This window comes from Phyllobates terribilis, unplaced genomic scaffold (genome assembly GCF_046119375.1).
Source record: "Phyllobates terribilis strain yellow unplaced genomic scaffold, ASM4611937v1 Scaffold_2__4_contigs__length_985480577, whole genome shotgun sequence".
NCBI classification, from domain to species: Eukaryota; Metazoa; Chordata; class Amphibia; order Anura; family Dendrobatidae; genus Phyllobates; species Phyllobates terribilis.
The window spans coordinates 119,215,966-119,229,991 of record NW_027362762.1 but is presented as its reverse complement, the minus strand read 5'-3'; the positions used below and the strand labels follow the sequence as shown (position 1 = coordinate 119,229,991).

The window sequence follows — 14,026 nt, the reverse complement described above, 5'->3', positions numbered from 1 at the left end:
CGCAGCATAAACGCTGCGGAAAAATCCGCAGCATGTGCATAGAACATGCAGAATCCCCTTGGGGCCATGGGGTGCGGATTACCTAGCGTTTCACAAGCGTTTATGCTGCGGAAATTCGCAGCATAAACGCTTGAAAAACGCTACGTGGGCACGCAGCCTTAAACTGCAGTTTATCAGCGTACGGGTTCGCTCACACTTGCGTATAAAAAAAAAAAATCGGTCCCATTCTAATCCAGGACAGTGGGACGATTTTTTTCTCACTTGTCATCCACGTGTTGTCCGTATGCAATCTGTTTTTTTTTACTCAGCCACTATTATTCACTTACAGGACTATTTACAGTTTCCTATGCTACAGAATTGCAATGTATCAGTAAAAGTCATACCATACCATTCCTATCGTCCATATGACATTGATTTTTTTCTCGCGCCAAATACAGCTGAGAAAAAATACGCAGATCTGCACTGCCTTATTGAATAACATTGGTTCGAGTGCAGTCCGATTTTTTATTGGATTGCACTTGTCCGAGTTATACACCAGTGTGACTGAACCCTACTTGTGATAATGAAGTGGCTACTTTGGATTTAAGTATAAGCTAATTTTTTACTAGTTTGACCATTTGATATAAGCACGTGTGAAAACTCAAAAGTTCATATAATTCCATTAATACATGATATTTAGGTATCTGCCAAGAGGATAATCAAGCTACTACAGTCATTAAATTGGGTCTATCAGCACACAATGACTGTTCAAACCAAGCACATGCACTCAGAGCACCCTTGCTGCACACAAACTGTTCAGTGCACTTTCCAATTTACTTGTTTTCCATCTATCTCTATTATCCGCTGGCTCATGTAAAGCCAACAGCAGTCAATCAAGGAAGAGGAGGGTGGAAATATATTGATAACAAGAAGGTGACAAGATACACTGAACTGTTTGGCTTTGCCAAGGCAGCACTGAGCACCTGTGCTTAGTTTGAACAGTCATTTAGTGCTGACAGACTCCCTCTAAAGAGAACCTGTCACCTTGTTAAAAGTGGCCAGTTTTTGCTCTTATTTTGTTCCCGCTGATCCACTAAGTAATCCAGTTTTTATTTTTTAAATCCACCATATGACTCCAGAGATACAAGGGGGTGTTGCTCATAGCATTCTCTGGGGGGGGGGTCTACGGGCTGCTTTATTAACCTGTAGGCACAGCCCCATTGATAAATACTATAAAAGTAAGCACCGAATAAAAAAGTGAATATCTCTGGAACCAATTTGCCAATTAAAAGAAAAAAATCAGAAATAAAATAAGAGCAGAAATTGGCCACATTTGACCTGGTGACAGGTCCTTTCTAAGCTGCACTGCACATTTTTCTAATAGGAAAGGCACTGTAAAAAAAAACAAAACAAGGGTTTACTTTTCTACTTTTCATCTATTTTTCTAATAAAGTCTTGAATCTTGGGATTTGTCTGAGATTTCCCATTATTACTTTGAAATATAATCTCTGTTCCTGAACCAAGGCTTGTTTTGGCTCCTTGACCTTGTTTTGTGATAGGGAGCCAGTTGCAATGATGCCGGTATTGTTCTTTTTATACATCGGAACATAAAGCTTATTGACCGAAACTCTTCAGATTGAGTCTGTTTTGGTTTGGATGATTTAGCACTCTTTGAATCCTGTAAAGAAAAATGGACATGAAATTTCAGTCTACAGAACAGATCTACAAAAATATTTACCATCTGAAAACATTTCTTCTATATTAACTGATTCTTGTATTCTTTTTACAATGCCAAGAAACATATCCACTTGCTAAATAATAATAAAAAAGAAACAACTATATACTTGTAGACCGAGTACCGTGGGGGTCTTTCACAGAGCATAGCGGACCGAGGACAAAGGATACTAGAGTCAATTTGTTGGGGGTAACACCTTTTTACTAAAGACTGGAACGGGGTTACCCCAGCAATGCAAATAAGGAACAACAATAAATCTCACACACACCTAGCTTAATATAGTTAGGGCCCTTGCGCTACGCAACCAGCAGGCCCTGGATGTACTAACAACAGAACTATACTATACAGAACTTGCCTACCCAGTGGTTCCACCTAATGCAGTAACCGAGCGTTGCCCAAAGGAATGATGTAAACGGATGGGTGCTCAAGGCAGCCCGTACAGTGGTGTAGCGCAAGAGTTAACAAACTTAACCAATCTCTATGTTTACAATACAGTTATACTAACTATACACCATCTCACCACAGGGGGGAGTCTCTAACTAAGGTTCACCCAAGACCAACCTACAACCAATGTTTTTGAGAATTGGTGTTTGGCGCCAAACTATTCCTGCTATTTGCATGTACCAACAGGATCCTGTGGTGATATCTGAGCTCAGATCTTACCGGCCGGTAACTGGTCTCTGATGAAGCTGGAGTCTGAGGAGAGGGTCCTGCACTTATCACAGGAGCGCGGTTTTAGTCTGTAAGGCTAGCAGAGGATCCTTCACATCTCTCAGATGCCCGGGGGAGGAATCCAGCTCTGCATCCAATAACGGTTGTCCCTTAAAGGTAGCTCCTTCTCTCTGGCCAGAGTCACAGGAAAAGATTCTCCTTCAGGCAAAGCTCTATCACGATCTCAGCATGCTGCACACACCAACCTCTTGGGAGTGCAGCTCCACCATCTCTCTCCTCTTTCTTCTCTAGCTCCTCTTTTTGCTGACTCACACCAATAAGTTCACCAAAAAATTCCTTTCTCTTAGCGGCAACAGGGACCTCTGGTGGCCGGAGGCTGATAAAGCAGCAATGTCCACACAGCTCACTCTTACATACTGAAACCTTTTATTATATGCTTTTATTATATATATATATATATATATATATATATATATATATATATATACACTTTGTATATAGAATTTTAATTTTCTTCATATGATTATGGGGTAAGCAGCCTGTCCGAGCTCTTGACTGAGATTTACACATAGACACCTAGACATAAGAATAACATTAACTTTTTCTACTGCAGACTGTTGTGTGCATGCTCTGTGATATGTGCACTCTTCCTTTCAATGTCCTTAGCACAAACTGAAGCCATCTCCATTAAAAATGTTACATGAAGTTATTGCACTGTTTTAAAAAAAATTAAATATAGTGTCAAGAAAAATAAAAAAACACCAAATGGTTTCAAAAATATGAAATATTGCAAAATGTATATAACAAATAATTATTTTAGATCATTTTCTGATAACAGATTCGCTTTAAAGAGGACCGTTTTTTGCTCAGATTTTATACCTGGTCCTCCTCTGAGTAATCCGTTTTTTTTTTTTTTTAATCCACCATGTGGTTCCCGAGGTATGGGCCTTTTTATTTAGTGCTAATTTTTGTGGTCTTTACCAAGGGCATGTGGCTCATGGGGTAATAATGCAGAACAAGCCTAAAGAAATGCCTCCATAGAATGCTATAACACCCCCTGGTTAAAAACATAAAAATTAGCACTCAATAAAAAGGCCCATATCTCTGGAACCATTGGGTGAATTTAAAAAAAATGGAATACTCATGGGTGCAAAGTAAGACCAAAAACTGCCCAATTTTGTCCTGGTGACAGGTCCTCTTTAAGTTACTAGTACAATTAATAACTTTTACTTTTGCATTTTGAAATTACTTTTACTTATCTATTTCAGATCGACCTTCTGCAGAAGTCTGGAAAGAATTCAAAGAAAGGATATTACTAGTGTTTTTCCAAGATGTCATAAACTGATCCCATTATAGGTCTTTAAAAGGTGGACCACACTGCTGAAACCAAAATGTCAGGTCTTGGTCCTTCAGTCGCTTTACCAGAAGAAGCTGGGAATGGAACTTTTTTGGAACTGTTCCCGACCTCTCTTTCAACATCAGTGGATTCTTCATCATCATCAGCAACCAACCGCTTATCAAACGTTTATGTGTATGTGTCCATCTTTCTTAGCCTCCTGGCTTTCCTTCTCTTGCTGCTGATCATTGCTCTACAGAGACTCAAAAATATTATCTCCTCTACATCCTCATACCCAGAATATACAAGTGATGCTGGGAGCTCCTTCACTAATTTAGAAGTTTGTAGCATATCTTCCCAGAGGTCTTCTTTTTCTAACCTTTCTTCGTAGGAAAGTGATCAAAGAGAATTACTAAAGACAGAAAAACCTGGAAATATTGCATGTAGCTCACACCTTTGAAACCGAGTAGTCATCTCTTATTCTGTTTGAAATCATGCTACTTTTTAACTCAATTTTGCTTTTGTCATTCATCCGTTTCATCTGCTTTGTGCCCAATTTCAGACTACTTGAATGTTTCTCTTGTTAAATAAACCCATAAAGCAAATGTAATGCCTCTAATCAGGACTCTCACAGAGATCAAAGCCGCTTGTACTATAGATCCCTTAATCTAAACACCAACCTCAGCCTTTTACAGCTTGGTAGTTTGTATACTGTGCACGTCTGCATCTTTACAAGGATCTACAACTGGAAAACTTGTTGCCCATACCTGTAAATACTGTAAAAATTTACAATTAGCAAATATTAATTAACCCATCAGTATGTTGTACTGTGAGCAGGGGCAGGAATAATTAGTGGAAATCTACGCAAACATGAAATGAGAAGATACAAATCCAATGTAGAAAATCTCAATGTGTATACAAACCCACACCTACATGACGGATGTGTTATACAGCCAGCATTTGCCTGTAACAGCAGCGACCGGAGCTAGCTCCAATTGCTGCTGTTTACCCATTTAAATGCCACTGTCAAACAGTATATAAATGGACTGTTTGCCAATGCGTGTCCTATAGCCCACCTGAACACAATCGCAAGGAGCCAATTGTTTGTCATGATACCCTGCTGAAGGCCACTGTTACTGCTACCCAAGTCCTCTTATGGCTGGACTTTATAGAGAACGTCAATTTCACTATAAACTGCAGTACTGCAATATACAGAAAAAGCAATCAGACAATCCCAAGTTCAAGTCACCTAGAATAAAAATAAAGTAAAAAAAAAAAAGTTTAAAAAAAACCCCTAAAAAATATAACAGCTTGAATCACCACTCTTTTTCCAAGTTTATAAACAAGGAAATATATATTTGGTACTGTTGTATCCATAAAAGACCAATCTATCACATTTTCAAATTAACCTGTATGGTAAATGCTGTTAAAAAAATAAAATCAAAACTCTATAATTGCAGCTTTCTTTGTTGCTGCAATAAAAAAGAAACAATAAAAAAGTAATCAAAGTGTTGTATGAACCTGAAGATGGTATCAATAAAAGCTCCAGCTTGCTACGCAAAAACAAGCGCTCACATGGTTATGTTTATGGAAAAATTAAAAAGTTATGGCTCTTGGAAAAAGGGGAGGAATAAAACGAAAGAGCAAAAATGAAGAATGACTTTGGTGGGATGGGGTTAAAGTGAAGCTCCAATACGAAGCCATTTTAGATATGACATTAAAGAGGTTGGCCACTTTTTAGCAAAATATTAGTGGCGCAAGTGTGGGTTGGAACCGGGGAAGCAGCGTCTAGGGTAAATCACATGACTGCTACTATCTTGAGCACTTTGACTTCCGCCAATGTTTATATTGCTGATACGTGTGTTAGAGCACAACAGTTTAGAAAATTTTAGAAATTTGGTTAGAAAGTGAGCAAACTCTGCAAAGAATGCAATATGAGTCTTTCCATAATATATTGCTGTCACTGAAATCACTCCCTATGCTGCAAGATGGATTGATCAGATTATATACATGCAGTTGAGCAGCAATTGAACACAGGCACCTGCGATGTCAGTCTGTATTCTGTGAGCAGCATACTGACAGCCTTAGTGACAGCCCTTGTTATAAAGCATTCAGAGAATAAAGTCTGCCATAAATAGCACTTGTATTATCCTGATCCTTCAAGGTTACCATGGAGAATGTATATCTTTACCTTCACTGTTCCAATTTTGAGGACATGTGGTCCCTAAACGCTCAACTTAGGGACTACATTTTTAACAGCAATGTGTTTAAAAAATGTAAAAGGTTACCAACAACTCCTATGATGTGTACATTTCAATTAACTCTACAAATATTGTCCTGTTCAGACTTACCCATACTATTTTTCCATAAAGAACTTTATAATTTTGTCATTCCGCACAAAAAATCAGGGAAGAAAGAGAACCATTAGCCCCGATTCAGCAAAGCAATTTCACCAGAATTCCGAAGTAAATTCCTTTGAAAAGTTGCACATTTTTTGCACAACTCAGAGTTGGGCAAAAATTTTGCAACTTTTTGTATTTTCACGCCAGTTTTTCCCAGCTCCGCCAAAATAAGCGAAGCTTGTCTAATTCATGAGGAGCTGTGGCGTTCCTTACGCCAGAAATCTTACTCCAGTCAGGGAGGAGCACACCACTTATCAGTTGCGCATATTACATTATTGTACCTCATAATGAATCAGGAGCATCTGACTTCAACACACCCGGCGAGAAAATCGCTGGTCTTGATGAATTGGGATAATGCATTAACCCCTGTTTCTTGCCATGAGTAGATCATTTAGTACTCTTATACATGCTGATTTAGTGCTATATTTTATTTTTCTCAATACAGACTGTCGGTTATCTATTTGGATAGGTATCTAGTATGACTTTCCCCAAAAAGGGTAGGTTAGAGACAGGTCTGTAACTATTCATAGCTGTCACGGGTGTGTCAGGTGTGACAGACAGTCACTCTGGAGCTGGCTGTAGAAGGTCACTGCGCTTGGCATTGCAGACATCTTCTTGATTCCCTCATCTCTGGAGTATAGTTTTATCCTTCTTCCTTTAGGACCCAGCAGCAACCTCCACCTTCTGCTGCTGATTGACACACCCTTGCTGGGTAGTTAAATAGTCTCAGTTTCTCCAGAGAGTCGTCGGTGATAGTTCTATGTACTTCTGTGTAGGCTTGGAGCACTAGCAGTCGGCTAGTTTCTTCTTTGGTGCACTAGGAGGACAGTTGGTATTTTCCCTTTGGTTTCTGCTCAAGCTAAGTGTATCCCCTTTGTTTGTCTACCTTGTTTTCTTTAGTTTTTAATGGGGCTTGACTTGTGCTCACCCTGTCCCCTCGCTATCTAGGGCCAAGCTCTAGGGAGATTCAGGGCTTAAGTTCCTGCTCGCCGATAGGTGTGGAACCTATATAGGGACAATAGGGTAGGCAGGGTGATATTAGATCTGCCTAGGGGTCTCCGCTCCCCCTTCCCCTAGTGTTTGGGCTTCCTCCCCCTCTCCCCTTCGTGTTGCACTTAATCTTTCCGTCATTTTGACAATAGCATCTGGATCCATGAAGAGCTCCTGAAAAAGGAATGTGATGACTGATTCTTTCAGTAGTTCGGGGAAGATCCCACATTGCACAGAACCATTAACTATATTCTTGATTGCCGGAACAAGCAAGTCAGGAAACTTCTGCAAGAGTGATGCCGGACCTGGGTCCAGGCTGCATATTGTTCTGCAGAGACACTGGAAGATTGTTTTGTATTTTGTTCACTTAGCAGATCAAATTTTTACCAAAGAGTTAAAACACCACTCCAGCGCTGGTGTGGTGTCAGTGATCTAAGTTCCTTGCCCCTAGTCTTATACTTACCAGCTGCAAGTTGTGACCTGCTGGAACACTACTCAGTGGAAGTCTATGAGAGCCAGAACGAGGTCAGAATGAGGCTGTCATAGACTTACACTGAGAGCTTGTGACTGCTATCTGTGACTTCAGGTCAGTCAAAAGTTGCAGTCACAAGATGGCGACAGGGGACCGAAGTGGTGCCAGGAAGATCTGAAGACGGCAGTTGGTATTTTACTAGGGGCAGGGAACTTAGCACCACTCCAGCATTGAAATAAAAAAAAGAAATGCTGGAGTGGTGCTTTAAGGTTTAAATATTGCCATTGATGTTATTTTTTTTAGTGTCAGACTGAATACTAGAAACTCTATCCATAAAGTAATGAGTAATTTTGACATGCATTGACATGGCAAGCTGGGGTGTTGATTACACCAGAAATCTTACTCCAATCACAGACTCACCCAAGAGCAACCTTATCTCAACCCAGTGCCAGGTTTACAGCATCATTTTTCTCTATGCTGTGTAATATCCTTTATGCTGTTGCTTCGTCTGGGGGCGCAGACAGACAGGAGAGCAGGACCTTCTCTTCCCTCTGTGAGCTGTGTATGGGTGACAACACAGATGCTATACTCCACCCACAGTGAAGTTTATCTCTGCAAAGTAAAGGAAAAGTCTCTGATATCTTAACATGCATCAAGTTTTTTGCAAAGTAAAGTGGTACAATTCTAGTAAATAAGCAGAATCTAGAATATTTTCTGTTTTATTAATTTTAATACATTTTATTGAAATAAAAAATACATACACGCAAATAGTAAAAACATAATCACCTCCTCTTCCGCAAAAAACCCCAAACAATTTATTAACAATGATTTGGAGAGATCACATTTCCAATTTGTTAATATATGACTTACAACTAGTCTTTAATGGTGTGGTTACACTGGCCGATGTGCACAAAGCAGTCAGTAATACAATTGTTCTCTGCGCATACACTGTCATGGTTCTCGGCAGCACATGTTAACACAAGACAATATGCTGCCGAGAACGACTATGTTTAATCAGACTTAAAAATCATTTCCTCTGACGAACAAGCATTTCACTCAATTTAAAGGGAATTTATCAGTAGGTTTTTGCTCCCTCATCTGAGAGCAGCTTGATGAAGGGGCAGAACAATTATTCCAAAGATGTGTCACTTACTGGGCTACTTGTCATTTTGATAAAATCACTGTTTTATCTGCTGCAGATCTAGCAGTTCTCTGAAGGTTGAGATCTGTATAATCCCGCCCACACTACTAATTGGCAGAGTTCTACCTCTGCACAGTGTACAGAGAAAGCTGCCAATCAGTGGCGGGGGCAGATCTCATGAATATGGAGAACTACCTGGCAGCAAGTTTAATAGTCCTCTAGTGATAATCTCCTGCTCATAAAACTGTGATTTTATCAAAACTATACTAAGCAGCCCAGTAAGTGACACATCACTGGAATCAGGGTCTCTGTCTCTACATTATGCTGCTGTTAGATTAGGTGTCAAAAACCTGGGGACTTATTCCCTTTAAGAAGTACATGTCCTAGAAAATGATGAAAGCAAATATCTCTGGACAGAGCAGCCTGCCTCCTGTTCAGCTCCACCACATATGGAGCATGGAATTCATCTTCTTGATACTTTGAATAAATAAAAATATTAGTAGGTGACTGAAAATCTTGCCAACCAGTCTAAAACATCAGTCTACGGAAAGTTTAGTTATTTTACTGTCTCATTTTTTATGATATAGTCATTAAAACCTTCCTGACATAATGTCCTATCTGGAAATAAATAGAGAAGTGTCTGAGTTAGACGAATGCGTTGTCCACACTGAGCACACAGGGCCGTCTCGGAGACAGCTATTGATTTTTTATTAAACTCTCAAAAGGCAACGGCAGTCTGTTTTGAAGTTGGCCGGTACACACTTGAAAGAGGATTGTCTATGCGGAATATATGGAGCAACATCTCATCACCAGCAGCTCCAAACCTTACTGGACTAGACAGGTGCATTGTTTTTGAAGAGTCATTGATGTCATTGAAAAAAAATTGAAAAAAACTTTGATACAGTCTTAAAACGGAAAAACTAGAGACTTATACCAAAATGAGGGTTGGTCACTTCACACATTGTTGACAGCAAGCTGAACTCTAGTAGCAAAAACAGTAGCATAATTAGTTATACTTCAGCGGGCAGCAAGTACTGATAGTAGTGTCATATATCAGATCCTCTGCACAAAATAGCATCCACATAGGGGATCTAAATAATAGGCAACACAGGCTTTTTAGAGGTCTACGACATTTTTTCCAATTTTCTATAACTTACTATATGACACAATTATACAAAGTTTTCAAAATGTTTTTGCCAATTTTCTACAAGTTACTATATGACACATTGATACAAGGGGTGGTTTAGACTAGAGTACGAGCCGATCTAAACCCCCAAGAAAGTCATGCCACCATATAGAGACTAGAGGGCGCTCTCGTGTATTCTACAGATATCTGTATGATCAGTGCAGGATCTTGTTAATAAAAGGATGGATATCTGAATGATTTATCGGTAATGGTGTGAGTGCTTGTTAATCAAGTTAAAGGACTTAGTGCTTCTTCCCCTAGTCAAGCTTCATATGTACATACAGCGAGAGATGAAAATATTCGAGTTATAAAGTTTTTACTAGTTTTCCCTTATTCTTAGTATAGGTAATAAGTAGTAGTAGATTTTTGGGGGTCAAACCATTGGGACTCCCATCAGTAACAAGAATTAAATTTTTTTAAACCAATTCTGCTCCCATATGCTGCCCTTACAAATATTACAGTGATAGATCTGCTTTAACTCCGTGGTCGTGCAGTTGCTTCTCTTTTGGGGCTGGCGCAGTGCCACATTTCTTTGAGCCCCTCCAGCTTCTAATCCCAAAAGCAGCTGCTATGGCCCTAAAACCTTGAGGTGGTTGCAGGCCAGAGTTGATTTATCAGGAAGATTTGACTTTTCTTTAAGTAACAATGTCACCACATGCTTAATGGTTTCTGTTCACACTTTGGGATGCGATACACGGGATCAATACATGCCACTGTAGGTGGACTCATACATCTGAAGGTTGCTGTTCACACTTGCAGCTGAAAACACCTAAATATTCTAGAACTGAATGACAACCGCTAAAAGGGTTTTCTAAGCTAAACATAACTTTTTGTAGTCACTCTATGCAACTTCACAAATCGTAACAGGTGGCAATACGCCCACGGTCAGGATTCCCCTCTATTTCCAGCTTGAGTCATTGTTTTGTGACCACAAGTATGTGATTTGCATATTTAAGCTTATGTTAAACTCAGAAAATCCCTTTATGGGTCAATTCAGAACTGGTTATTGATGACTTCATACAATCCTCTACTGATTTCTCCTTACATTGTGTACTGAAACTTCACACAGTAACAACTAAATAGCAACTCGCTTCTCTTAACTTCTGGCAGTTAAACATTAGGCTTAGTCTCCACACCCAGCCATGTTCCTTAGGCCTCCTTCACAACTCAGTGTCTGAAGTACGTGTGGTGACAGTTTTCACACGTACTGGAGACACTTACACAAGTAGACCCATTCATCTGCGCACATGTCAGTGTGTTTCTATGGACCGTGTGTCCGTGGACAAAACAAGCTGACATATCCTTTTTTTGCACACCGCAGCGGCCAAAAAACGTTCAGGCTGAAGAACAGGGTAGAATGACTTACTGGAGCGACCGGGCCCGTGAACTGCGGTGACCTCACTGAGATCATCGCAGTTCAGGGACCCACTTGCTGCAGAGAGTCATTCTGCCCTGCTTTTCAGCGTGAGTGGTCGCCTCTTGTCACCGCTCATGCTGATAAGCAAATGTCACACAGATGGATTACGGCTTGGGCTACGATGGACAGTTGAGGGAGATTGTTGTTTTTTATTTTTGTTTTTTTTACAGAGAACAATGGATTCAGGGGATTAGGTGTGAAGGTGAGTATAATGTGTTTTTTATTTTATTCTTAATTTTACACTCTATGTAGACAGCGGGGGATGAATACAACTCTCAATATTGTCCCCTGCTCACGCTGATCTCAGCGCGAGCAGGGGAAAATGATGAGAGCTGCCTCCAGCACCCAGCGCCAGAGAACAGCGCAAACTGTTCCGCTGTTTCCCAGGCGCCAATAAGTGTTATACTTATGTGGCAAATGGGTGGCACATGGTTGCCACACGTATCCCACATCCGGACACGGATATCTCCAATACTGTTTTTTCCAGTACCGGAAGTATCAGGACTTGTGAAAGAAGCCTTAGAGCCCAGTTCCTGATGCTATACCACAGGACCGAACCATCAAGTCCTCACATGCCTCAGGGCAGCCCGTATTCTGCTACATATACAGGTTGCTGGCCTCTTTCAGGCTAATATCCCACAGTTCTTAATACACCCAGCTGTTGCCATCCCATGGTTATTATTACTACAACTCAACCCATGTTCGCTCCCTATGGCTGACATCTCTCTCAAAGACCCAGAAGACTCCGCAGAAGAATCTACTAAAGTTGATAGCACGTTCAGTCCATTCCACCTACAGGACAACCCACATATAGTCCTGCAAGCTATCCCATACTGACCGCTACATTATCCCAGCCCACTACAGTTTTCCCAGTCAGCCTAATGTCTGCTCCAATGACTTTCTGCAAGCCTTGATAGACAATTTCTTGATGGCAGCTCTGGCCTACAGGGTCCATTTTAGGACATGATCAGATATCAAAATCAAACATCAGAATGATGTCAGTTTGAGGCTAAATACCCTGTCTGAGAACTGATTTTGATGAGTGATTCTGACAAGTCATCCTGACAAGTGATTCAGACACTTGTGTAAGAAATAGACATTCCTCACATGTATTAAAACTGTCAAACAGTCCCAAATCATGCACCCGGGAGTGATTCAAACATAACACCGAGCAGCTGTAACTACTCGAAGCTCGCCCGAGCATACTCAGCGAAAGGGTTAACAAAACATACTCGCTCATCACTAGTCAGAATCACTTGTCAGGATCACTTATCAAAATCAGTTCTCAGACAGGGTATTTAGCCTCAAACTAACATCATTCTGATGTTTGATTTTGATATCTGACCATGTCCTAAAATGGACACTGTAGGAATGTGGCCAGAAGTATGCAAATCACATTTTTGCAGTCACCTGACCTCCTGCTTTCAGCATCAGAACTGAAGAATCCTCATAGCATGCAGTGTGCGCACTGTGACGATTCACAAGTCTGTAATCACATAACGTGACTGCAGACTTGCACCCCAAAGTCGGAAAACCCCTTTAAGTGACTCACTATACAGTGTCTCCACAGGTTACTTGCCAGTCACTTAGCTCTCAAACCCACGCTCTCTTGTGATGAACAAGCCACCCTAACCTTCAGACAAGCTACACTTCATGAATATCAAGCCAGCTTCTAGGATCTACAATGATGTCGGCAACTCCTGCTGTAGTTCACAGCCAGTACGTCCTCTATACTGCTGACAGATACTATGACATATCATCATGGTGCAGTTGTGTACAGTAGTACATCACCCTACGGAATAATACAAAATATGTAACACGTTATCAAAATATAACAATGAAATTAAAAGGCAAAAAAAAATCAGTCCCGTAAATCAGAAAGCTAAAGCAGATTTCACTTTCTGGTGCTTCAAAAAGTAAATTTATTATGGCATGCACCTCTTAATAAAGTGAACGGAGCTTACTGTACTCCAGCCGGCTGTTGATTATAGACTAGCATGTAAAATGCCTGTCTTGATAAATTCCCCATACTTTTACTATAGAGGGGTTGCCTTATCTTGCTTTTCAAAAGTGCACAAAGGGACTGGGGGCATTTTGTTTGGTTTGTTAATGATTGACAGTTTGGACTAGTGGCATTGCGACACCACTGGTCTGAACTATGCACTTTCCAGTGCTGCAAGCAGAAGCAACTTTGTCTCTGCAGCATTGGAGGAGCAGTGGCTTTGATCCAGCCAGCTTCAGAGTAGCGCTAACAAGCTCTTTAGCTGCTTTCTGTTATAAACACTTTGCCGTTTTAACCATTAAAGCACTTGAGATTATCCCGTTAAGGATGAAGAATTATGGCTATTCTACCTTTCTTCAAGCTGCATTCACATTACTCCATAATAAGGTACCCCAAGAAATGGACATTGGAGAGTCCGTAAGAGTAAGGATACTGGAAAGCATAAAATCAGGGCAATTAGTGTTCAGAATAATGTGCAGATATTTGATGCCTGCTGGAGAACATGAGAGTATGGTAGGGGATAGCAACAGGGAAGATTCCTGTTTATTATTTGTTAAAACTTCCTATATATTTAGACTTTCCGGATTGCTATAGAGAAATGGCCTTGATGTTCTTCAGAAGCATAATATTTGCCTGAGCCAATAAATTGTATGCCAGCATAAAAGTTGATGCCTTTCTAAGGAAGCACTAAAGT

At 40.4% G+C, this 14,026-nt stretch overlaps 1 protein-coding gene across 1 annotated transcript in view; it reads left to right on the top strand.

The window, feature by feature from the left end:
• SERTM1 (serine rich and transmembrane domain containing 1) overlaps positions 1-4,327 on the top strand; it is a 95,357-nt gene extending 91,030 nt beyond the window's left edge. Inside the window, exon 3 of the mRNA XM_073662556.1 lies at positions 3,655-4,327. Within this exon, the coding sequence (XP_073518657.1) occupies positions 3,778-4,113 (336 nt within the window). The 5' untranslated portion in view covers positions 3,655-3,777 and the 3' untranslated portion in view covers positions 4,114-4,327. The remainder of the gene's footprint in view (positions 1-3,654) is intronic.
• The last annotated feature ends 9,699 nt before the right edge of the window (positions 4,328-14,026 follow it).